At 40.4% G+C, this 27202-nt stretch overlaps 1 protein-coding gene across 3 annotated transcripts in view; it reads left to right on the forward strand.

Annotated features, from left to right (window-relative positions):
- The window catches only part of LOC124613152 (peroxisomal acyl-coenzyme A oxidase 3-like), a 323979-nt gene that overhangs the window by 219126 nt on the left and 77651 nt on the right, over nucleotides 1-27202 (forward strand). For all 3 annotated transcript variants that reach the window (XM_047141777.1, XM_047141776.1, XM_047141778.1), the window contains exons 6-10: nucleotides 8884-9174; nucleotides 9292-9446; nucleotides 17569-17691; nucleotides 24964-25084; nucleotides 25208-25444. In XM_047141777.1, the coding sequence (XP_046997733.1) occupies nucleotides 8884-9174; nucleotides 9292-9446; nucleotides 17569-17691; nucleotides 24964-25084; nucleotides 25208-25444 (927 nt within the window). The remainder of the gene's footprint in view (nucleotides 1-8883; nucleotides 9175-9291; nucleotides 9447-17568; nucleotides 17692-24963; nucleotides 25085-25207; nucleotides 25445-27202) is intronic.

Consider the following 27202-nt stretch of genomic DNA (forward strand, 5'->3'; position numbering starts at 1 on the left):
TTCCCTTGATCCCTAATTAATGATCTTGGGCCACCATGTTTTAATACAATTTCTTCCACTATGAATTTGGCTACCTCGGGTGCTTCGGCTGTTTTCACGGCTTTTGTAATGGCATAGCATGTCAGATAATCAGTGCAAATAATAATCCATCTATTGCCACTAGCAGACATTGGAAATTGTCCGAGGAGGTCAATCCAAACACGCCGGAAAGGCATTTCAGCTGGTGGAATTGGTATGAGTCAGACAGGTGGTTTCTGAGGGACTGCCTTTCTCCTCTGGTACCCTTGACAGTGCGAAACATAGTGACGGACACTCCTAAATAAACCTGGCCAGAAAAATTACCTGCGGATTCTATCATATGTGTTAATAAATCCTAAATGACTGTTCTCAGGTGTGTCATAGAATTTCTGTAGAACATCTAAGTGGATGTGTTTAGGTATCACTGGTAGCCACCTCTTTCCAAACGGATCAAAGTTTTTCTTGCAAAGTAATCCATTAACTACCTTAAATTGTCCTTTCACAGCCTCTGACCAATTTAAGGCAAGCATAATTTGAGATATCTTGGTGTCCTTCTTCTGCTCAGCAGAGAGATCCTGGAGTGCAGCAAGACAGTCTCTATATTCATCAAAGTCTTGATGGTCTTGCACGGGGTTTCTTGAGAGACAATCGGCATCTTGGTGTATTCTTCTACTTATGTTCACTATGGTAATGTCATACTCTTGAAGATGTAGTGCCCACCTGGCGAGTTGTCCTGTTGGATCCTTAAGATCTGTCAGCCAACAAAGTGAATGATGGTCTGTAACAACTGTGAATGGCCTTCCATAGAGATACTGTCAAAATTTGCACATGGCCCCGATCACAGCAAGACATTCTCTTTCTGTAGCTGAGTAGTTTCTCTCAGCTTTTGTAAGTGTCCTAGAAGCATAGGCTATAACCTTCTCTTATCCATCTGAAATTTGCACCAGAAGTTCACTGATCCCATACCCACTGGCATCTGTGTGTAGTTGGTTCTCATCATACAGACCAAGTATGGGGTCCGACATCTGAGCTTTTCCCAGCACATTGAAAGAATCTTGTTGAGTACCACCCCAGATAAATTTAGCATCAGCTTTTAACAACTCTTGGAGTGGCCTGGCTTTGATACAAAAGTGTTTGATAAAACGATGGTAATAAGAACATAATCTGAGGAAGCTTCTCACATCTCTAATACTTTTAGGAATAGGAAGTTCCATTATAGATCTCACCATTTCTGGCTGCACACATTTTTTTTTATACAAGGTGTACGAGTATTTTGATTTCTTGGATTAAGTTTCAGTACACTTTGTTGGAGACACGTAAGAACGGCCCTCAGTCTTTTTATATGTTCATCAAATGTCTCTGAGAACACTATAGTGTCATCAAAATAACAAAGACACATCGTCCACTTCAGGTGCCTTAGAAGATTAGCCATCATCCATTCAAAAGTTGCTGGTGCATTACCTTAAACTCAGATAGGTCCTCAGGGGTGATGGATGCAGTTTTCTCATGATCAGCCTCATCTACTTCGATTTGCCAGTATCCTGAGTACATGTCCATGGTTGAGAAAAACTTAGCCCCCTTCAGACAATCTAGTGTATCGTCAATTCGTGGAAGAGGGTAAATGTCCTTTTTAGTTATCATATTAAGCTTGCTGTAATCAACACAAAAGTGCCAACTGCCATCCTTCTTCCTGACAAGAACCACTGGTGATGACCATGGGCTCTGCGAAGGCTGAATGGTGTCATTCTTCAGCATTTTCTCTACCTCGTTCCGAATAATTCATCATTCCGTTGCTGACACATGGTATGCTCTCTGGCTTATTGGTTGATGGTCTCCAGTTCTAATCTGGTGCGTCACCATTGATTTGTCTAATTTGCTCTTCACGTATGCATTGAAGCATTCAGAGAGCTCCTGAAGAAATGCATGTAGCTTCTTCTGTTGTTCCTTATTGAGATATGGTGATAATCAAGCTAGATCTTGTCTTGTAGTAGTAGCACTAATTTTGCCCACAGACTGCATGGGAGGTTTCTATGGCACTCAGCTGTTCTTCAATTAACAGCTCAGCATTTGCTATGCACATGCATCTTGGAAGGATCTGCAGTTCTCGGCGACAGTTAACTATCCGCGATTCACTGAATCCATTCTTAAACAAGATGACAGAGGATGGGATGACCAAGTTATTCTTCAGTGGTATGCTTCTCCTACATTCCACTACAAGATGCATGGGTTGATGCATGGCATGTCACATGACAGTTACCTTTGTAGTGCTGACTGCATGAATGATCACTTCATCCAGCACACATCACTACACACTCAGATGTACATCTTCCTGTCCACAGTATCTCATCCTATCTAGCATCATCTTCGAGTGACTACAATCTATAAATGCCTGAGAAGCTTTCAAATAGTCCCATCCAAAAATGATGTCCTGACTACACTCTTGTCAGATGATGAATTCTAAGGGCTGTGTATGGCCGCTTATATCCACATGAATGACACATCTTCCTGTGCATTTTACATATTTTCCATTAGCCACCTTCGGCAGAGATGTTTTGTTGTCAACTGGTGATGGTACTTCTCTGAAATGACTGAATATGATGCTCTAGAGTCCATGAGAGCTTGGGCTGGTCAGCCATCCATGAGGATATTGATGTAGTTTCCTATCATTTTTGTAGTGATCGACGGTGGAGAATTTTTCTTTGGTGGCCTCTCCTCCAGGAAGGTTGCACCCTTTAGTTTTCCATGTTGCAGCAGCTAGGTGATTGGCTGGAGCTTCTAAACAGCGGTGGAGATCTTGATCAGTGTGTTGGGGAGCATCCTCTCCAGCGGCTAGCTTGCGGTGATGGTGACTTACGTCATCCTACACCCACATCTTGTTGTTCATCTTCATGGACTTTTGAACTCACATCCCTGAATACAACAGTTTTGTATCATAAACGCTACACCATGGTGCTACTCAGCTTCTTCTATGGCAATATTGGTACATTCCATCATTAATAGGAACAGATATTCAAACAACTTTTCATGCCTTACTTCAATCCCTTAGGCTGGAATTTCAAAAAGTCCCTTCTTTAACAATCCTGTTCGATGAGAAACTGAGTGTCCTGGGATATTTTAGAGGGATGAAGGTGAAACTGAAGAAAGTTTCAAATACCTTGGAAAGATTCAGCTACAAATCAAGAGGAATGTATGCATATTTAAACCAGGTGGCTATAATTAAACTTTCCCTATTTAACACATTATAACACAGAAACTAATTGCTGTATGAGTACTGTACTCAGTAGCATTAATGTCCAGAGTATGGGTGCATGATTTCCACACATCACAGCCACCAGGCATTGCTTTCATAGTGTCACATACCTTACCAGTTGCAATGCACTTGTTGACATGTCAGCATGAGCTTGGACAAAAGGAGTAGCTCTGTTTCAAAACATCAGTAATGCTGCAACTGCACTTCAAGAGTATCACCGGCTGAAAATATTGCAGAAGAATCCTCTTTCTCCACCTACTGTGCAGAGCATGTTGAAGAAGTTCGTATCAACTGGAGAACTGGGTGTCACTCCGAGAAGTGGCTGACAACTGGATGCACCACGGGTGGTCAGAAATCACTGTTGCTATGGCAGACAATGCTGCACACAATTCCAGATCATCAGACAGTGTACGTGCTATGTCACGACAATTGAACATCCCATGGTCCACTGTATGGAAGATGCTTCAAACGATTCTCTAATGGTATCTGTACAAGATCCATGTCCTACAGCAGCTTGAAAACAGGACACACAACATATTGACTTAGCTCTCCACTTTTTCACAAAGATTGAAGTTGATGAGTGTTGGCCCTCATCCATCCTATGGACAGATGAAGCTCATTTTTCTCTGATGGGTTAGATGAACGCGCAAAACTGCTGAGTATGGGGATCTTCATCTCCATTCACTGTGGATGAAGTTTCTCCATACGGTAAATGTGTCACCGTATGCTGTGGCTTCAGGGCTATGTTCATCATTGGCCCATTCTTTTTTGAACAGGTTGGCACTCAAAGACCAGAGACGTGCAGTGTGACTGGCCAGTGTTACTGCTATATGCTTTGTCAGCATGTCATACCTGCTCTACAGGAGAGAAATGCATTGAACTCAACAATTTTCATGCAAGATAGAGCCCCACCACATATCACTTGTGAAGTTCACCTGCTTCTCTGAAACACATTTGGAGACAATCAAATATTCTGCTGATCATTTCCAAATGCTTGACCGGCACGATCACCTGATCTCACTCACTGCAATTTCTGGTTGTGGTGTCTACTGTAAAGCCATTTAATCAAATTTGCCTAGGCATATAAGTATAGTTGTGTTGAAGGAAGCTTCATTGAGAAAATGAGATGAAATTGCAGCCAGTAATTATTTTAAGGATGTGAAAAGCGTAGAACTGCCAGCAATAAGTCTGTCAGCAATACCACACAGTTCACATCCTCATGGTACAAAGTGCATTCAAAAATTTTTGCTCAGTTGTCGCAAATTTTTTTTATTTTTTGCAGGAGGAGAATGAAATTTTTTGTGAAAATACTTGGAACTTTTAGCTATACATTGAGCCTCCATCAGCTGTGATGCATCTGGCCCTACGTTCTTTCCATGATGTAAATGAACTTTGGTAAAATTCTGGGGATTGACTTTTACACCATCACTTGATGCAGGAAATAAGGTCTTTCTCACTATCTAATGTTTTACCACACAGGTGGGCCTTCAGACGACCAAAGAGGTAAAAATCAGATGGAGCCAAGTCCAGACTGTAGAGAGGATGAGGAACAATTTTCCAACCCATTTTCCTGATTTTCTCCTGCTTCATAAGGGCTGTATTGGGTTTGGCATTGCCAAGGTATTGTCTGATGAGTTGACCCTGAAGTTGTGGTCTGTGGGTCTTGATGGCATGTCACAGATTGTCCAGTGACAAACAGTAATGGTCCTGGTGAACTGTGGAGCCAGGTTCCAAAAAGTCAATGAAAATGACACCATACTGATCCCAGAAGAAGGAGGCCATCATAACCTTTTGGCCTACTGTTTGTGAAAGTCTCAGTTTCTTCTTCCAGGGGGAACCCGGATGACACCACTCTGTGGATTGGATTTTGCTCTCAGGTTTGGACAAAAACAACCGTCTTTCATCCTGGGTAATGACACCATCAAAACACTGTTTCCATTATTCACCCTTGCACACATTCTTCCTCATCATTTTCATTTCTCTTATCATTAATCTGGTCACCCAATGTGCACATATTTTTCTGTACCCTAGTGACTGTATCAATGATACCACAGTACCCGATGACAGAGTCATGTCAGCAAGTTGTAGTGTTGTCACACATCTGTCATTTTGGATGATTTGATCAATGGTCTCCTTATTCACATCACTCACTGCCGTTGATGGTCTACCACATCATGGATTGTCCAGCAGAGAGAAACCACCTTCTTTTAACCTCTGCAAGTACTGTTGGATACACCGGCTGAGGTGGCTGAGCAGTTCTAGGCACTACAGTCTGGAACCGCGAGACTGCTATGGTCGCTGGTTCGAATCCTGCCTCGGGCATGGATGTGTGTGATGTCCTTAGGTTAGGTAGGTTTAAGTAGTTCTAAGTTCTAGGGGACTGATGACCTTAGATGCTAAGTCCGATAGTGCTCAGAGCCATTTGAACCATTTTTAAACTCCTGGATACTGCTGTGATCCACTGTGTACTCCCCATAAGCAGGGAGCAACTACCTGTGAATTGATGTGGCAGTCATCGCCGGCCTTGAAGAGGAACTCCATCACCAATCATTGTCACAACCTGACATCTACTTCGCAGTCCATTATGGCTCACCTGTAAATAAAAGAAAATACTTTTATATACCAACTTAAGCATGTTCACAAAAATTTTCATTCTCCTCCTGCAAAAAATAAAAAATTAGAGATGTCTGTGCAAAACTTTTTGAATGCCCTTTGTAAGTACTGGCCAGCAATTCTATCTCATAATTTACACTGAGGTGGAAAAAGTTCACCAGAGAAACATTCGCACATATGCTGATCTGAAACACAGCACATCAAGAGAGGTAGCCAACAGACCTAAGGACATGCTTAGTTGTGCATCCTGCACTTTCAGACTCTTGAGCACACTGCTGGACGGCATATTCAAATGGTTAAAATGGCTCTAAGCACTATGGAACTTAAAATCTGAGGTCATCAGTCTCCTAGAACTACTTAAACCTAACTAACCTAAGGACATCACACACATCCATGCCCGAGGCAGAATTCGAACCTGTGACCGTGGCGGACATGCGGTTGGCGCCATATAGAGCATCTTATGTAGCAGTACTGGTACTGGTATGTACTGGTGTGATGTACTGTGGTAGCACACTGAAAGTATTTGAGATGAATTGATCTGTGTTATTCCTCTTCCCCAGTAATGCTACGAAGTTTGGTACTCATATGGTAATTAGTTTCCACATTATAACATGTTAAATAGGGAAAGTTTAATTATAACCACCCAGTATACATGCCAAGACCTATAGGGACCTATGAGGGGAAGAATATACAGTAGTCAGTATACTGGACTTGCAATGAGGACTGTGGTTTGGATGCCTGTCCATGTGCCCAAATTTAGGTTTCCCTAAATCACTTAAAGCAAATGCCACAATGGTTCCTTTGAAAAGGACACAGCCAACTTCCTTCCCCATCTTTTCCTCAGTCCGAGCTTGTGCACTGTCTCTACTGAATCAGTGTCCATGGGATATTAAACCCTGATATTCCTTCTTTCCTGGCTACTGTAAAGCCATGTAATCACATTTGCCTAGGCATATAAGTGTAGTTTTGTTGAAGGAAGCTTTGTTGAGAAAATGAAATGGAATTGCAACCAGTTCTTATTTTAACGATGTGAAATGTGTAGAATGGCTAGCAATGGATCTATTGGCAGTGCTACACAGTTCACATCTTCAAAGCATGTACTGGCCAGCAATTCTATCTCACAATTTACACAGAGGTGACGAAAGTCATGGGATAGACTCACATTGACTCTGCAAATCCTTGGAAGCCCTCTGCAGAAATATTGACTCTTGCTGCCTCCATAGCCATCCATAACTGCAAAAGTATTGCCAGTGAAGGATTTTGTTCACAAACTGACCTCTAAATTATGTACCATAAATATTCGATGACATTCATGGCATGTGATCTGCGTGGCCATATCATCACTCAAACTGTTCACAATATTCTTCAAACTAATTGCAAATATTTTTAGTCTGATGACATGACGTTGTTGTCCATGAATGGCAGCAAATGATTTCCAAGTGGTCAGTCAATGATTGGTTCAGTTGGATCAGAGAGCCCTGTCCATTCCATGCAAACACAGCACACAACATTATGGAGCCACCACCAGCTCGGACAGTGCCTTGTTGCCAACATGGGTCTACAGCTTTTTGGGGTCTACACCACTGTCGAACCCTACCATCAGCTCTTAACAACCAAAATCAGGACTCAACTGACCAGTCAAAAGTTTTCCAGTCATCTAGGTTCCAACCGATATGGTCACAAGTGCAGGAGAGGCACTGCAGGTGATATCATACTGTTAGCAAAATGCAATTGTGTCAGTCATCAGCTGCTATAGTCCAAATTTTGATACACTGACCTAATGTATATGTTTGTCGTACATTCTACATTGATTTCTGTGTTTATTTCATGCAATGTTGCTTGTCTGTTACCACTGACAACTCTACACAAATGCCACTCCTCTCAGTTGTTAAGTAAAGGCTGTCATTATCCATGGTGAGAGGTAATGCCCGAAATGCACTCGAATCCATGAGCTCTGAATATTGAATTCCCTAATTATTTCCAAAATAGAATATCCCGTGCATCTAGCCCCAACTGCCACTCCACATTCAAAGTCTGTTAACTCCAGTCATGTGGCTGTAATCACATTGGAAACCTTTTCACACGAATCACCTGAGGACAAATAAAGCTCCACTTTTCTGCCTTGTGTACACAATGCTACCACCATCTGTATACATGCATTTTGCTGCTCTGACTTCATCACCTCAGTGTATAAGCATTTGTAATGTGTGAGTCACCAGGGTTATCATATCTAAAGACTTGGGTGCTACTCACCATGACAGTACTAGGCTGAAGACAGGTACTTTTAAGATCAGACCTGTACCTAGTTTTTGTACTGAGTCAGTAGAGTGGCCAGTGTAGAGTTTTGATTCATCATATTGCATTCTGCATACACTGTAGCATTCTCTTGGATTGTAGCTGTTGTCACACCATGTTGTTTCTTGCCAACTAAAAAAAGCCCTTACCAACTGTGTCAAACAAGACATTTTTTCCTTTTCTTTCCATACACACATTTATTATAAAAATATCAACACAATTTGATTTAGTTACATTTTTATAGAAGATATCAAGCGACATTTCACTGACTTTCAAAATTCAGAGGGAGAAACAGGAAAAGGGCTATGGAAGACTGTCTAACTGCTGAAGTAGGGCCAGTTGCAGTATAATAGGCAAATGGTGGTGCATCGAAAGCTGTCAAGGCTCGTGGCTTAGGTTTTAGGAGAGAAAGGCAGAACTGTAGAAGTAAAAATGGCGAAAATTAGTTTAAGCACTCTAGTTAGAAATCTTTTCCTATTTTAACTTGTCCTTCTGGTGAAGCAACATCTGATAATGAAAGTGCAAGAGCTGTCATTTGTTTTTTTGTTTTACTGTTACAGCTCTTTATCTCTTATAAATTTGGTTAATTTCATTGAACATAATTATGTATTTATAGATTTTAGATCATGGTAAATTGTGCTTTATGTTTTGAGTATGGAAAAACATTGAACCTTTATAAAAAAGCAATCTATTACTTTGTTCTGCAGGGAAAAGTGCCACACATGCCGTTATATATGCAAGACTAATTACATCGGATAAAACAGACCACGGGCTACACGCATTTGTTGTTCCCTTAAGAAATCCAGCAACTCTTCAGCCTTTTCCTGGTGTTATTGTTGGTGACATGGGAGAAAAGGTTGGACTGAATGGAATTGACAACGGTTTTGTGTTATTCAATAGATACAGAATACCTCGTGAGAACCTTCTAAATAAGACCGGAGATGTGACTCCGGAAGGAAATTATGTCAGCCAATTTAAGGACCCTAACAAGAGACTAGGTTTGTATCACATGTAAATAGCAATGAAGTAACCATTATTTTTAAGGCAATAAATGAAATTTAGGTGAAAACTGGAACTCTTAATATTAATAAGTAATACTAAAACTATAATTCTAGGAGCTTCCCTCGGAACATTATCTGCTGGTCGAGTAAGCGTGTTGTCAATCGCCGTGTCGTACCTTGAGAGAGCAATCCCTGTTGCCATTCGATATGCTGCAGTGCACACCTCACAGGCTGGCAGCTCACTCACTTTGTTAGAGGGTCACTATCAGGTGAGTTATTAGGTATCACTATGAAGAACTGCTGTTTACTACTACTTCATATGTGCAAAACAATGCCATTATTTTATGGTGGAATGGATATTTTCAATGCACTTGTCCACTTTCAGCATATATGTTTTAATGCCTGTATTAGTAGGCTAATATATTCCTTTATAAAGCTTCATTAGCAACATTGTTGCGTTGTTGTTTGTCAACTTTCATTGTTTGCTTCTAAAGTACATCCTGAACCTCCCAGGTCAAAAATTAGAGTTAACAAAGGGCTAGATACTCATGATAAAAAGATCTTATGATATGTCAGGTTGAAATTGCTTTGTTGGTGTTGCAATTGTGATCACACATTTATGCTGAGGAAACAAAAGTCATGAGGTACCTCATAATACCATGTTGGACCAACTTTTGCTCAGTGTAGTGCAGCAACCCAATGTGTCATGGATTCAGGTTATTGGAAATTCCCTGTAGAAATTTTGATCCATGCTTCCTACATAGCTATCCATAATGGCAAAAGTATTGCTGGTGCAGGAAGATGTGCACAAACTGTCCTCTTGATTTTTTCCATAAGTGTTCAATGGGATACAAGTTGGGTGATCTGGGTGGCCAAATCATTGGCTCAAATTCTCCAGAATGTTCTTCAAACCAATTATGAACAATTGTGGCCCAGTGACATGACATAGTTGTTTCGGAACATGAAATCCATGAATTGCTGCATGGGTCCACGGATTTGTAGGGTCTGCACCACACTCAAACCCTACCATCAGCTCTTACCAACTGAAATCGGGACTCATCTGACCAGGACATGGTTCTGCATTAATTTAGGGTCCCAGGAGAGGCATTGCAGGCAGTGATATGCTGTTGTGAAACGCTCTCACATCTGTCATCTGCTGCCATCACCCATTAATGCCAAATTTCACTGCACTGTCCTAACATATACATTCATCATATGTCCCACATTAATTTCTGCACTTATTTCATGCAGTGTTGCTTGTCTATTAGCACAGACAACTCCATAAACACCGCTGCTCTCGGTTGTTAAGTGAAAGCCTTTGGCCACTGTGTTGCCAATGGTGAGAGGTAATGCCTGAAATTCTTACCACACTCTTGACGCTGTAGATCTTGGAATATTCCTAACCTCGCAAGGTCTGATACTGCCTTTCTACCACGCAGCAAGCATCTCCTGTTTTTGAGGCTATAGTCACCATCACCAGAAATCTGGGAACTGAGATAAGTGAAGATTGTTTCTGCTCCAATATGCCATGAAATGATAGGTGCAGTTGCCATAATTTTCATTTTCTTAACATTCAGCCTAATATCAGATTTTCACTTTCTTCTTTTATCTTCAACAAGAGAGTCTCTAACTTTTCTTCACTTTATGCCAACAGTATAGTATCATCTGCGTATATAAGGTTGTTTATATTCATCCTAGCTACTTTAATTCTTCTTCATCTAGCCAGGCATTCCTCATAATGTGCTCTCTGTTCAGATTGATTACATTCTGAAGATATTTGTCTGGAGTGTATCCTTGAACAAAAGTGAAACATGGATGATGAACAGTTCAGATAGGAAGAGAACAGAAGCTTTTGATATGTGATGTTGTGGAAGAATGCTGAGGATTAAATGGATGGATTGAGTAACTAAAGAAAAAGAATTGAACTGAATTGGTATAAGAATAAATTTATGGCACATCTTAACTAAAATAATGGATCAGATAACTGGACAGTTTTGAGACACAAAGGAATTGCCAGTTTGATAATGAAGGGAAATGTGGGGTCCAAGATGCAAAGAATGTATATTTGTATTTTGTAGTATTTGTTTTGAGATGAATAAAGCACACATTGTGCAGAATTCATTTTACTCAGTTAGTGTAAATAAGTTTGCATATGTATCGTTTTATTGTATAACTGGGATGATTCATTGCTATAAGCATAAATATAAATTACTTTCTGTCATTAAAGATGTCAAATGTATTTTCAAGTATGAGGATTTTACTGATAAAATTTAAAAAGGGAAATGGATAGGTTAAAGTTAGATATAGTGGGAATTAGTGAAGTTCGGTGGCAGGAGGAACAAGACTTTTGGTCAGGTGATTACAGGGTTATAAATACAAAATCAAATAGGGGTAATGCAGGAGTAGGTTTAATAATGAATAAGAAAATAAGAGTGCACGTTAGCTACTACAAACAGCATAGTGAACGCATTATTGTGGCCAAGATAGACACAAAGCCCATGCCTACTACAGTAGTACAAGTTTATATGCCAACTAGCTCTGCAGATGATGAAGAAATTGATGAAATGTATGACGAGATAAAAGAAATTATTCAGGTAGTGAAGGGAGATGAAAATTTAATAGTCATGGGTGACTGGAATTCGTCAGTAGGAAAAGGGAGAGAAGGAAACATAGTAGGTGAATATGGATTGGGGGGAAGAAATGAAAGAGGAAGCCGCCTTGTAGAATTTTGCACAGAGCATAACTTAATCGTAGCTAACACTTGGTTCAAGAATCATGAAAGAAGGTTGCATACCTGGAAGAATCCTGGAGATACTAAAAGGTATCAGATAGATTACATAATGGTAAGACAGAGATTTAGGAACCAGGTTTTAAATTGTAAGACATTTCCAGGGGCAGATGTGGATTATGACCACAATCTATTGGTGTATAAAATATTCTCGGTATTCTTGCCACGTCAGTTCTGGATAAAATCTCGAGCTTTCGACGATTACCTCCATCGTCATCGTCAGGAGCTGACTGTCTCTACTGCTGCTATGGTAGCCTCTATATAGCCCGAAGACGGCTTCTGATTGGTCGGATTCTGATTGGTCGGCGATTACGTGCTGCTGTCTCAGACGGTGTCACTGTGTGCGCCGGTGGCGCCACCGCTTCCGTTTAAACGTAAACCTTGGAAGGAACGTCTCTGCTGCTTCTCTGCATCAAGCGCTCGTTTCCACGCACAGCTCAGATGGTATCCGCTATCGCGGTTAAAGTTCTTTTGGCTCATTCTGATTTCAACAGCCTCCTTAATAACAGAATCCCAGTACGTGGAGGCATGGGACAGAATTTTAGTTTCATCGAACAATATTTTGTGTTTGTTCGTGAGGCAGCAGCACGTAATCGCCGACCAATCAGAATCCGACCAATCAGAAGCCGTCTTCGGGCTATATAGAGGCTACCATAGCAGCATAGTCAGCTCCTGACGATGACGATGGAGGTAATCGTCGAAAGCTCGAGATTTTATCCAGAACTGACGTGGCAAGAATACCGAGAATATTTTATACATAAGTGCCGCCGCGAAAAACTTCGTTCTCACAATCTATTGGTTATGAACTGCAGATTGAAACTGAAGAAACTGCAAAAAGGCGGGAATTTAAAGAGATGGGACCTGGATAAACTGACTAAACCAGAGGTTGTACAGAGTTTCAGGGAGAGCATAAGGGAACAATTGACAGGAATGGGGAAAAGAAATACAGTAGAAGAAGAATGGGTAGCTTTGAGGGTTGAAGTAGTGAAGGCAGCAGAGGATCAAGTAGGTAAAAAGACGAGGGCTAATAGAAATCCTTGGGTAACAGAAGAAATATTGAATTTAATTGATGAAAGGAGAAAATATAAAAATGCAGTGAATGAAGCAGGCAAAAAGGAATACAAACGTCTCAAAAATGAGATCAACAGGAAGTGCAAAATGGCTAAACAGGGATGGCTAGAGGACAAATGTAAGGATGTAGAGGCTTGTCTCACTAGGGTTAAGATAGATACTGCCTACAGGAAAATTAAAGAGACCTTTGGAGAGAAGAGAACCACTTGTATGAATATCAAGAGCTCAGATGGAAACCCAGTTCTAAGCAAAGAAGGGAAGGCAGAAAGGCGGAAGGAGTATATAGGGGGTTTATACAAGGGCGATGTACTTGAGGACAATATTATGGAAATGGAAGAGTATGTAGATGAAGATGAAATGGGAGATAAGATACTGCGTGAAGAGTTTGACAGAGCACTGAAAGACCTGAGTCGAAACAAGGCCCCGGGATTAGACAACATTCCATTAGAACTACTGATGGCCTTGGGAGAGCCAGTCATGACAAAACTCTACCATCTGGTGAGCAAGATGTATGAGACAGGCAAAATACCCACAGAATTCAAGAAGAATATAATAATTCCAATCCCAAAGAAAGCAGGTGTTGACAGATGTGAAAATTACCGAACTATCAGTTAAATAAGTCACAGCTGCAAAATACTAACGCGAATTCTTTACAGATGAATGGAAAAACTGGTAGAAGCGGACCTTGGGGAAGATCAGTTTGGATTCCGTAGAAATGTTGGAACACGTGAGGCAATACTAACCTTACGACTTATCTTATAAGAAAGATTAAGAAAAGGCAAACCTATGTTTCTAGCATTTGTAGACTTAGAGAAAGCTTTTGACAACGTTAACTGGAATACTCTCTTTCAAATTCTGAAGGTGGCAGGGGTAAAATACAGGGAGCGAAAGGCTATTTACAATTTGTACAGAAACCAAATGGCAGTTATAAGAGTCGAGGGGCATGAAAGGGAAGCAGTGGTTGGGAAAGGAGTGAGACAGGGTTGTAGCCTCTCCCCGATGTTGTTCAATCTGTATATTGAGCAAGCAGTAAAGGAAACAAAAGAAAAATTCGGAGTAGGAATTAAAATCCATGGAGAAGAAGTAAAAACTTTGAGGTTCGCCGATGACATTGTAATTCTGTCAGAGACAGCAAAGGACTTGGAAGAGCTGTTGAACGGAATGGACAGTGTCTTGAAAGAAGGATATAAGATGAACATCAACAAAAGCAAAACGAGGATAATGGAATGTAGTCAAATTAAATCGGGTGATGCTGAGGGGATTAGATTAGGAAATGAGACACTTAAAGTAGTAAAGGAGTTTTGCTATTTAGGGAGTAAAATAACTGATGATGGTCGAAGTAGAGAGGATATAAAATGTAGACTGGCAATGGCAAGGAAAGCGTTTCTGAAGAAGAGAAATTTGTTAACATCGAGTATAGATTTAAGTGTCAGGAAGTCGTTTCTGAAAGTATTTGTATGGAGTGTAGCCATGTATGGAAGTGAAACATGAACGATAACCAGTTTGGACAAGAAGAGAATAGAAGCTTTCGAAATGTGGTGCTACAGAAGAATGCTGAAGATAAGGTGGGTAGATCACGTAACTAATGAGGAGGTATTGAATAGGATTGGGGAGAAGAGAAGTTTGTGGCACAACTTGACTAGAAGAAGGGATCGGTTGGTAGGACATGTTTTGAGGCATCAAGAGATCACAAATTTAGCATTGGAGGGCAGCGTGGAGGGTAAAAATCGTGGAGGGAGACCAAGAGATGAATACACTAAGCAGATTCAGAAGGATGTAGGTTGCAGTAGGTACTGGGAGATGAAGAAGCTTGCACAGGATAGAGTAGCATGGAGAGCTGCATCAAACCAGTCTCAGGACTGAAGACCACAACAACAACAACTGATATAAGCGTCTTGTAGTGTATGTGTAAATAGTATTTTTGATACCTTGCTGTATTATTTACCTAATTTATTTTATTGTATTATGGTGTAACACTAGCTGAACTCAGTACAATCATGAATCTCCTGTATTGTACCCTACTGTATCAATTATTGTACATTTTATAAAAAGTTTATGATAGTAAATACTGTGAAAACACTGGCTCATCCATACGCTATCAATTATAATGCTAATGGAATCAGTAGAACTTGCAGTAAAATAAATAAATAAAACTAGCCAGTAGTGATGCTCATATTCAATAAGACTGAGAAGAAAACAATACCACCTAATTTATGATGACTAGGTGTCATATTAGATGACAGTAATTGTGGTTACATTAACTGCTTCTGAACTATTACATTAGTTCATTCTGTCTGCTTTTACACTTTTCTCAAGTGAATTTTACTTATAATACAATTAAGAATTATATCTCTTTTCTGATCCATCTTTTGTTTTGATACTTGTAATTCTGTTAGGAGATATTCTATCCTCAGTGCCCCCATAGATAGAAGACCCATTACACACTGGCAGAAGTGAATAAAAAAAAGATGTATAACACCTTTCTTCAAATATTTACAAAAGTTGTCTCCTCTGTTGGTAACAATTGAAATATTTATTATTCAACAATTTGATATTTATTATTTAATTTTTTAAGCTTTCAAGTGAACATTTATTTTGTAAATATAATATGGAAAGTTCTGGCAGAATGTAAATAATTTAAGAGTAAAGGAGACCACTCACTGAAAAACTGTTGAATCACCAACAAGCATGCATGTGAGCATGCACATGCAAGAGCGCACGTGCACACACACACACACACACACACACACACACACACACACACACACACACACACACACACACCTGTGCACATACACTGTGCCAGTTAGACACACAATATTGGATGTGCTGTTCAGCAGGTTGGCTGGGGTGAGGATTGGCTCGAGTGGGGTGGATAATGGGAGAAAGAGGCAGGAAGCAGGAGGAGGTGTTGCGGACAGGTAGCTAGCAGTTAAAAGGGAGGCAACCTGTGTGCAGGCTAGGAATGTGGGAGGAAGACATGGCTGGAGCAAGGGCTAGGTATGCGATACATAGACACCAGAACCAGTGATGTTTGGCACAAGATGAAGGTGAAGTGGAGGTGTGGATTGGGAGGGGTTGACAGAGCAGAAGAAGAGGAAACTGTGGAATAGAGAGTTTGGCAACAGTGGGTTAGCAGAGAATGAGATCAGGAGGATTATGGTAGCAAAGGATGTGTTGCAAGGATAACTCCCACCTGTATAGTTCAGAAAAGGTGGGGTATGAGGGAAGAAGGATTCAGACGGCTTGGCTTGCGAAGCAGCAATTGAACTGGAGTGTGTTGTAAGCAATATGTTGTGCCATTGGGTGGTAGACTTTCTTCTTGGTCAAGGCTTGGCCGCAGCCATTCTTTCTTGTGGACAGCTAGTTGGTGGTCTTGAGCACATAAAATACTGTACAAAAATTCTTCGGAGGGGGAGTAGGAGTGGCATAGGGACAGGCTGGGATGCTATGGAGGTGGGGTTGTCAAAGGAATACCACTCTACAAAGCATGGGAATGATTGTGGGTGGGATGCCCCTATTTTCAGGCATGGTGATGGATAAGCAAAATCATAGTGAAAGATATGGTTCAGTTAGTCCAGTGTGGGCTGATACTGGGTGACCAGGGGGGCTGTCCTTTGCAGCTCATTCTTGGAGTTGGTGGGAGGAATAGAGATGAATGAGGATACTAGTGAGGGAAATCTGTTTGCCGACTAGATATGGAGTGTACTGTCTGTCTGTGAAGGTCTTTGTGAAACTTTCAACAGGGAATTGCAGATATGCCATCCGCACGTGGCCAGGGTATATGGGGGTGATATTATGACATGGAAGGGGTGACGTCTATCAAAATGCAGGTACTATTTGCGTTTAGTTGGCTGAATATGCAAGGATGTATGACTGGAGCCATCAGAAAATTGGAGATCAATGACCACAGAGGTGGTATGTTAGTTTGTGGGGGGGGGGGGGGGGGGGGGGGGAACCAGGTGAAGCAGATAGGAGAGAAGGTATTGAGGTTGTGGATGAATGAGGCTTGGGTTTCTTGAGCAGATCGTTAATATATAGTCAATGATCTTGGACCAGACAAGGGATTTGATTGTGGGTGTGTCAACGATCAATACTTCTACTGTCACTTAATGGCTTCCTTTACTCCTAAATTATTTATTTTATAAGTTGTTTAACTCTGTTCCAAAAGTGCAAGTGATCCTTACATTAACAACTGTTACATTCCATCTTGGATTTTCCATTGTTTGAGCCTTACATTAAAATGATGTATGGGACAGCTAAAGTGATTACAAATGCATGAAAGAAAGTCATGTCATATACACTTAGTCTAAAAAGTAATTTGTAAATGTCATTTTGGATTATCAGTTTGTAAAGTTTCTAAAAAAACATTTTAACCTAATTTATGTAATAATTGTACAGCTTGAGACTATATTTTTTTTTTTTTAGTGAATCATTTATTAGTTTCCTATCATGTCCTGCGTTCTCATGATACTTGACTATGGAAGAATGCCAGTTTCCTGCAAAATAATCTTTTTTCTTATAATTTACAGCAGTGGCAGTTGATTCCGTACTTGGCTGCTACCTTTGCACTGAAAATTCTCTCTAACTTCTTTTCCGATTTGATGGCTGACTTCCAAGTAAAAACATTCCTAGGAACAAATAAGGAAGAACTGGTAAGAAAATCATATTGCATATGTTAGTAGCTGGTAGAACAGGCATTTAGAAAGACAATGGTCTGCACTGTAAATATGGTTTCAACAGAACACTACAATATTAGACACCATCCTACTGGAGAAAGACTGTCCTCACACTCCTCCAAGGGTGAGTCCACTCACTGTGTTGGGTGGAATTTGTACTTTAATTGGGGATATGAAATATGATGACTATGGCCTTTTCCCTTCAGATAGTGCTCCTTAATAGAATGTATATATATATTTTTCATTTTATCCACAGTAACTATTGTAAGAACCATAGGAAAACTTACATTCATGAAATCATAAAATATAAGATAGAATGTCAGTTAATAGTTATTTTTTTGAGTCATCAGTCTTCAGGTTATTTGATGCAACCAGCCATAAATTCCTTCCCTGTGGAAACCTTTTCATCTTGGAGTAACACATGCAACCTACATATTCAATTATTTACTGAATATAACATAATCACTATCTTCCTCTAAAGTTTTTACCTCTGCAGCTTCATTTAGTACCATGGAAGATATTCCTAATATCTTAACAGGAGTCCTATCATTCTGTCCCTTCTTCTTGTCAGTGTTTTCCATATATTTCTTTCCTCACTGATTCTACAGAGAACCTCCTCATTTCTTACCTTATCAGTCCACGTAATTTTAACATTCTTCTGTAGCACCACATCTCAAATACTTCTATTTGCTTCTGTTCTAGTTTTCCCACAGTCCATGTTTCACTATCGCATGATGCTGTGTTCAAAACATACATTTTCAGAAATTTCTTCCTCAAATTATGACTTATGTTTGATACTAGTAGACTTCTCTTGGCCAGAAATGTCCTTAATGCCAGCGTTAGTCTGCTTTTTATGTCCTCCTTGGTCCATACGCCATGAGTTATTTTACTGCCTAGGTATCAGAATCAACCAGTATATATAATGTATATCAACTGTCATTTAAAAGTTCTTGTAGTATGCATTGTTTCATTTCCTTACGTATGGGTTGATTTTGCTATCTAAAATTTTCTTTTTGAAATAATGCTTACTGTATTAGGAATTGTGATGTTCTGACTATACACTGAATTCTAAAATGATTATACAGCCTAGTATTTTTGAAAACTATTTTGGTAACAAAGCAGGGAAGCCGATATATTTTGTTTGCTCATGTGGCACTGTTGCTATGTCAGAATAAAAATAACCTCTGAAAGTACAAAACAGATATCATTTAAAGCAGGTAAATAATTGTAAGTTAACTATTTATGTCTCTTACAGTAGTTCTGCCCCAAATTTTTCCCCAATACTTCAAAGTATCATTGCACTTTTTTTTAATTGACACATTACACCAAGTTTAAATATTCTATCTTATCCTTGTCAAAAAATAATTGTGTAAATAAGGGAGATTTGCAGTCAATACATGTGAAAACAAACTACTATAGTCATGGAACAGTTTGTTGTATTCTTTGATTCCACACTTACTTAAAGAGTTGCAGTACTTAAAATCTATGCTTTGGCATAATCTTCAAGAATAGGTTTCATAAGTATCTAAAATAGAAACTTATCTTGTCGTATATTTGTGAAATGGATTGTCCACATCCATTGGCAGCTTCCCTTTTATTATTACAAGTGCCTTTGTAATACAAAATTCCATTATGAAAAAAATGAATTATCAAAAACTGTAAAATTAAGCACAGAATTAGCTTACCGGTACTTACCCTGATGAATAATTTTGAATACAGCTCAGAAGGAGCTGACAGTTCTGAAAGACAGGACAGTGCTGTCTGCCTGTTGTCTGCTGAAGGTAGCTATGGTGAGCATAATTTTAATCAAGGTGTGGCAAGTAAATAACAATACCAGTGTCACAAATACGATTTATTGCAAAATTACAACTAACTTTTATCCCCTTCAGCATACTCCCCTCGCCTATCTAAACACCACTGCATTTGTGTCATCAGTTGTTAAAAGGAATGCTGCACGTCATCCATTGTCACCCTGTTCAACAGTGTGGCTGTTTCTGCTTTTACCACTTCAACACACTGAAAATGTGTTCACTTCATCAATGCACTTTCAATTTAGGGAACAGGTAACAGTCACAGAGAGCCAGATCTGGTGAATACAGAGGATGTTCGAGTACAGGAATGTGCTTGTTTGCTAAACCTTTTGCACATCGTGGCATTGTGGGCTGAGGCGCTGTCCTGCTGCAGAATCCGAGCATCTTCTTCCACAAATCTGGTCTTTTCTTCCTCACTCTTTCCCTCAGTTTGATTAGGACTTCTTTGTAATAATTATGATTAACTGTTTGATTGTCAGGCACTCATTCAGTCATCATAACAACCCCAATATTGAGAAAATGATCACTATTGCCTTCAGTTTTGACTAGCTCATTTGTGCATTTTTTCATTCTTTGTCAACTGCATTTTAACACCAGCCCCCACCCCATGCACATGTTGCACAGTAGAAGATGCACAATCTTGTTACTTAGTTAAAATGGCTCATTGTTCTTTCGAATGAATTTCTCTGGCAATACTATATGCATTTTCAGCCATTTAAATATTTATATATAAAAACAAAGATGAGGTGACTTACCGAACAAAAGCGCTGGCAGGTCGATAGACACACAAACAAACACAAACACACACACATAATTCAAGCTTTCGCAACAAACTGTTGCCTCATCAGGAAAGAGGGAAGGAGAGGGGAAGACGAAAGGAAGTGGGTTTTAAGGGAGAGGGTAAGGAGTCATTCCAATCCCGGGAGCGGAAAGACTTACCTTAGGGGGAAAAAAGGACAGGTATACACTCGCACACACGCACATATCCATCCACGCATGTCTGCTTGTGTCTGTATGTGTGGATGGATATGTGCGTGTGTGCGAGTGTATACCTGTCCTTTTTTCCCCCTAAGGTAAGTCTTTCCGCTCCCGGGATTGGAATGACTCCTTACCCTCTCCCTTAAAACCCACTTCCTTTCGTCTTCCCCTCTCCTTCCCTCTTTCCTGATGAGGCAACAGTTTGTTGCGAAAGCTTGAATTTTGTGTGTGTGTTTGTGTTTGTTTGTGTGTCTATCGACCTGCCAGCGCTTTTGTTCGGTAAGTCACCTCATCTTTGTTTTTATATATAATTTTTCCCACGTGGAATGTTTCCTTCCATTATATTGATATCATTTAAATATTTATTTATATTATCTACCTCTAGGATATGCTCTCTTAATGACAGCTGAGAGACTGGTTAACTTTTCCCAAGGTTAGAAATAAGATATTTGTATTTCTCATCGTGACCATTATTCTTAATGACATGGTTCTTATATTGACAAATCTGTGTTAACAAATGTCACATTTACTATCTTATTCTATAACAATCTATCAGACACAGAAATGTATTTCCATACTCTCATGACTCTCACATGCACAGTCACTGCTGTGTTCTGGCATTGGAATCTGACTGAGGCTTGTGCCGATCTTGGTGAGGGTAGGTAGTGAGGTCCCAGAGGAGGCATTAGGTGGGGAGTGGGAGGTGTAGCAGGGTAGGTTTAGGCTGTAGTGGCACCTCTGGGAGTGTGTGGGGATGTGGCAGGGATGGGAAATTGGGCCACCAGGTGCAGCATTCAGAAGCTGTGCCAGGGGAGAAGATAGGAGAGTATAGAAGCGGAGAAGGGGAAAGGAATATGCAGGCGTGATGCAAGATCAAGCAGGAAAGGGATACAGGCAGGTGGGGTCAGGAACTAGTGAAGGTCTAGGCTAGAGGGGGTATGAGAATGGAGGATACATTGTGTGGATGGCTGGCACCTGTGCAATTTTCAGTGGGAACCCAGACAGCACAGGCTGCAAAGTAGTTCTTTAAGTTGAGCACACCACGTTGCACTACGTGATCAGCAACTGTGTGATCTAGCGGTCTCTCAGCCACATTTTAGCGGTGGCCGTTTGTGCAATCTGACAGTTCATTAATGGTCACACTCATAAACTGCTGCACAGTGGTTGTACCTAAGTCCATATGACTGCATTCACATTAGGTCTGGTCTTTTACAGAGTAGGAGATGCCTTTGGCAGGACGAGAGTAGTTGGTGCGGAGAGTGAGCCTCCACACCTGCACTGACCGACACAGTGCTCGTGCCGCAGGTGGCAAAAATGAAAAGAGCTTATTAGGCTGTTGGGACCTCAGATTAATATGCTATCCACTTTCAGACCACAGGAAGGTACTGACTATACCTCTACTTGCAGGTGGCCATTGATCTGGGGAAAAATGGTAGAACTCACAACACTAATAAACACAAAATTTAGAGAGTATAACAACAGAGTTGTATTCTAAAATCAGAACAGAACAAGTCTTTCATAAGCAAGGACAGCCTCCAATGGCATAAAAACTTTCACAAAACAACATATTGAATGACCACAGAACTAGAAATTGCACGAGCTTGACTGAGAGCACGTCAGAGAGGGAACACTGAACCGTAAGAACTAGGTTTAAGTAACAAAAGGGTTGGAAGACTTCAATGGATCGTAACGCATGGCTGGCATTGTAACTTTCCCATCACTTTGCAAAATACTCACAATCACCAAACGTCCAAAACAGCAATCGAATCTGAGTGACATTGAATAGTTAAACTTTACTACGGCATGGCGGTTAGTGCCTGTAGCTGAGATGCAGTTGTCGGCAAGAAGAAGATCTTGCATAATGGGATGGTGCAGTGGCAGTCAGATGTCAACCTGCTGGGTGTACCAATAGCTAATTTCACCTGCTGGGCCATAGAACTGGCCATTTCCTTTTTTCCCCAGAGCTTCCATAGCCTGTCACCACTACAACCATCAGAATAGTGAGCTTTCCTGAATCTCACAAACATGAAGTTGCAGCAGTCGAACTTGAATCTTTTTAATGGCCACCATCATAGTGAACAAATTTCTAATTCCTCTCAGAATGATGGCAGGAAAGACCTGTTTACAGATTTCAGTTTCTCTGTTTGTCGAGGATTATTATTATTATTATTATTATTATTATTGAGGATCTTTCCTCTCTGAATCACTGTGATGCTTTAACTTGGAGCTGAATTTTTAGATGCTTCAAAATAAAATTTATACACAAAGTATGGATACAGCAGTGATTTGTTCCTCATCTAAAGGCCCTGATCCTGTTTGCTGATTTAATATTGATTGATTACTTCTTGACTCATCCTTTTGTTTCTGGCCATCCACACACGTCATGCCATTGGGGGAGACGGGGTCATAAATTGACATATTACAGGAGGATGTATTGGACATGTGTTGCACATGACTCTTTTACAGGGATACGAGTCCCAGGCCAAGGGATTGGGGCAACGGCAGAATACGGCCAGGTTGGAGTGTGTAATACTAATGTGAGGGTTGGGAATAGTTGTGAGGAGAATATTTTTCATTTCTGTGTATGATGAGAGGTTGTCAAAACAATGCCAGAGAATGAAATTTGGTTGCTCCAGTCCTGGGTGGTAGTGAATTGTGAAGGAGGCAGTCCTTTGTGGCTGGTCAGTGAACATAGGGCAGCTGGTGGTTGACTGGAGAGACAAACCAATGGCAGTCTCCTTCTGGAAAAGGTAGGTAGGATCATTTCAGTCTGCAAAGGCCTGAGATAGACTCTTGAAATATCTGGAGAAGGACTGCTCATCACTGATATCTGATGAATAAAGGTGTCTAAAGCTGTACGGAAGAGACTTCTTAGTGTGGAATGTGTGGCAGCTATTCAAATGAAGGTACTGTTGATGATTGGCACATCTCATGTGGACAGAGGTTCTGATGGAACCATCTGTAATGTGCAGATTGACATTGAGGAAGGTGAATTGTTGAGTGAGGAGAAAGAGATGAAGGGAATCAGGGGAATGAATTTGAGGTTCTGGAGGAATGAGGACAGTGTGTCCTCGTCCTCAGTCCAGATAACAAAGATGTCATCAGTGAATCTGAACCAGGTGAGAGATTTGGGATTCCTCTAGGTGACAGATGAATACACTGGTTCGGGATGGTGCCATTCAGCACAATGTCATGAACAAAGTGTCATTACATTATAATTGCACACTTGACTGCATCTCAAAGGAATTTTGTATAATCCTGCTCTGACAACTGGCAGGCATAGGTTCTTTGGAGTATTCAAATATTCATGCAGCTTTATTATGGGTGTAAAAATTGGGTCAGTACTGTGGGGCTAGGGAATTACCAATTGTTTTTCCTGTATACTATAGTTTTATCAAAGTCCAGTTGTTACAATGCTAGAATGTAAGGGCTATAGAAATTCTGAAAAAAAAGAAAACTTAAAAGGAAAAGGGGGAGGGTTGATGTTAGACCAGATGTGAGTCTTAATCTTAAACTAAACTGTGCCAACTCTTCTGCATTACAATCTCCATAGCACTTGTTGCAATAGCACCGGGATCTTAGGCTGCAGTCTGATGATTTCATAAAACGACCGTCGTGTGGTATCATGGTATCAAGCAAACAGTTAAGCTTGCTGAGCTCATTTAAGTTGGAAAATACTGAGTGTATATTTAAATTCTGTGATAACATCTGCAATATTACAAGATGAAACATTAGGCCCACAAAAATATCTTAGGCCCCGGCCTAATGCCCATATAACAAAAATCATGAAGGATGTAAATATTGGCCTAAAAGTATTCATTTTATGGTGAACCCTGCAAAGCAGGCTGGTTACAACACACTTGTATGCCCAATCTTAGAATATTTATGAACTGTGTGGGACCATACCTGCAAGACTAACACAGGATATTGAACATAATCAAATGGTCACAAACTTTCTTGACCCAAAAACATTGAGAAAAATGTGAACTGGCAGATGCTTGAAGAAAGACATTAATTGCTCCACGAAAGCCTATTGATGAAGTTTCTAGAACCAGTTTAAGTGAAGAATCTAGAAATGTACTTTAGCCTCAATGTACTGCTTTCATGCGGAATACAAAGTTAAGATTAAACAAATTACAACATGCACACGGCCATTTTAGCAGTAAATCTTTCCGTGCTCCACATATGATTTCAGCAGAAAGAAATAAAAGCTGTATGTTACAATGCTAAGTACCCTCTGATGTGCACTTCACATTGGTTTGCAGAATATGTATGCAGATGTAAATAATGTTCATGTCAGTGGTGTTCCTAATTTATGTGGGAAACATTTCATACAAAAATGAGAAGTATCCTTAGGAGATTCCACATCAGATTTGTCTTATACAAACCTACAAAAACTGTTGTGTCCTTGCTTCATATGAGAATAAACTGACTCTGCATAATAAATCCCTTGTTATAGGCAAAAATGGGTCCAGAAATTCATGCTCTTTCTTCTGCTGCCAAACCTTTAGCAGGCTGGATGGTGGGAGATGCCATTAAACAGTGTATAGATATTTGTGGAAAATATGGCTACCTGAAAGGTAAAATCCTGGCATTTGTCTTATTTTATGTTTTTGCAACAAAAATAAATACCACAAAATTTATTAAGTGCATCACAAGTTGTGTGGCTTACAATCAAACTATAAAATGTTTTTACTTTTCAGCATCTGGACTTGGAGATATTCGCAACTTCACTGATGCAAACTGTACATATGAGGGGGAAAATAATGTACTTTTGCAACAAGCAAGTAACTGGCTAGTTCAGCTGTGGAAAAATCGCAGGGGAAGTGTACATGATTTTGACATGCCTCTCAATTCTGTTTCATTCTTATCTGATGCAGCAGACATTCTTCAGAGCAGATTTATGGCTGTATCTGTGGAAGAAGCAGTAAATCCAAAAAGTAAGATAATATATAACATTAAGTACCACACAGTCAGCAGCTATGTAAATGTAAGAGCATGCTAATACATACTTTCACAGTATAAAGCACCTAATGCAACTGACAGAAATGCATTCAGACTCTGTTGCTGTTGCTTCGACAAAGATAGTGAATGTATTCCTTTGTGGTAGTGTGTAGTCCATCACATTAATATAGCTCCATAGTTTTGATGTGGGTTGTGCTTTCTCACATATCAAAGAAGGGAAGGGGGTGGTAAAGGTTTCCTGTCTTTATCTTCTTCGATCCTATCAACCGCAACTATTTTTTCCTTTTTTACTTCTCATCTTGAGGACCTGTCTATTGACACAGATTAGTGATGCTGCATTATTATAGGAGGAGAAGGCATTTGTGCCTTACAGTATATAATGCTATTGATAGACAAACACTAGTATATAACCATCAGAGAATGAAGAATGTGTGCAGGGCAGCAAGTCTGTCAAAAACTGCTGTTGTGGAATGATGTGCAGAGTTCCATGCTTGACACTCGAAACAAGATGCCAGTCAGTCTGGGAGGACAGTTGACATAAGTGGGAGACACTCAAGCATCCACACTATAGTTCTGATCTCTCCTCATGTGATTATCACATCTCCTGTCCCTAAAAAAAGGCCTCAAAGGGTCAATTTTTCCTGTTGGATGAGTATGTGCAGCAGTCAGTTACAGACTTCCTCATGTAACAGGAAATGCTGCCTGAAATGCATATCTTTGACCTGGTATGTCAGTGGGACCATTGCCTCAGGGCTCAAAGTAGTTTTGCCTGATTGGCACACCAATTCTGGACTGTAAGGCTTATGGACAGAAACTTTATGAATGGATCCCTCAGCAACTTCCCTGTTAAGTCACTCAATTAAATTAAGATGGCACAACTATAGTGACAGTTTATTTTTAATACAATATACAGATTAAGTTGCCGTGTCTTTGTCTTGTGTCAATATCAATCAGTGGAAAGTCTAGGATGGAATAACAACAGTATTACAAAAAAGATAGATTGCTACTCACCATACACAAGAGACGCTGAGTCACAGGAATGAACAATGAAAAGACTGCACAAGCACAACACGTACATACATGGCCACTGTGGCTGGACTGAGTCATCTGATGGAGAAGCAATCTGGGGTGGGTGGTGAGGATAAGGAGGAGGCTGGAGCAGGGAAGGGAAGGAATAGCAAAGTAGGGGTGGGGAAAGTGTAGTGCTGCTTGTGGGAACTTGCAGGGACATGGTGGGTCAGGGTAAGGCTGCCAGGTGCAGGCAGAAGGGGGGGGGGGGGGGTGGAACAAAAGAGGGCTGAATAGGAGAGATGTAGAGCACTATTGATGGATAGGTAGATTGAGCACAAAGACTAGCGAAGGTTGAAGCTATGGAGTTCTGGAAACATAGGATATATGGCAGGGAGAGTTTTCACCTGCCCTATTCAGAAAATCTGGTATTGGTAGAAAGGATCCAGATGGCACAGGCTGTGAAGCAGTTACTGAAGTAAAGCACATTGTGCTGCACATCTTGTGCAGCAACTGGGTGGTCCAACTGCTTCTCAGCCACATTTATCAATTGTAATGCCAATGTAGATATCAGCATAGTGATTGCAGTTTAGTTCATAGATCACATGACTGCTTTCACAGGTAGCACTGCCTTTGGTGGGACAGGAGATGACTGTGACTGGACTGGAGTAGGCGGTTGTGGGAAGACGTATGGGACAGGTCTTGCATCTAGGCTATTGTAGGGA

Source organism: Schistocerca americana, chromosome 4 (genome assembly GCF_021461395.2).
Source record: "Schistocerca americana isolate TAMUIC-IGC-003095 chromosome 4, iqSchAmer2.1, whole genome shotgun sequence".
Taxonomy (NCBI): domain Eukaryota; kingdom Metazoa; phylum Arthropoda; class Insecta; order Orthoptera; family Acrididae; genus Schistocerca; species Schistocerca americana.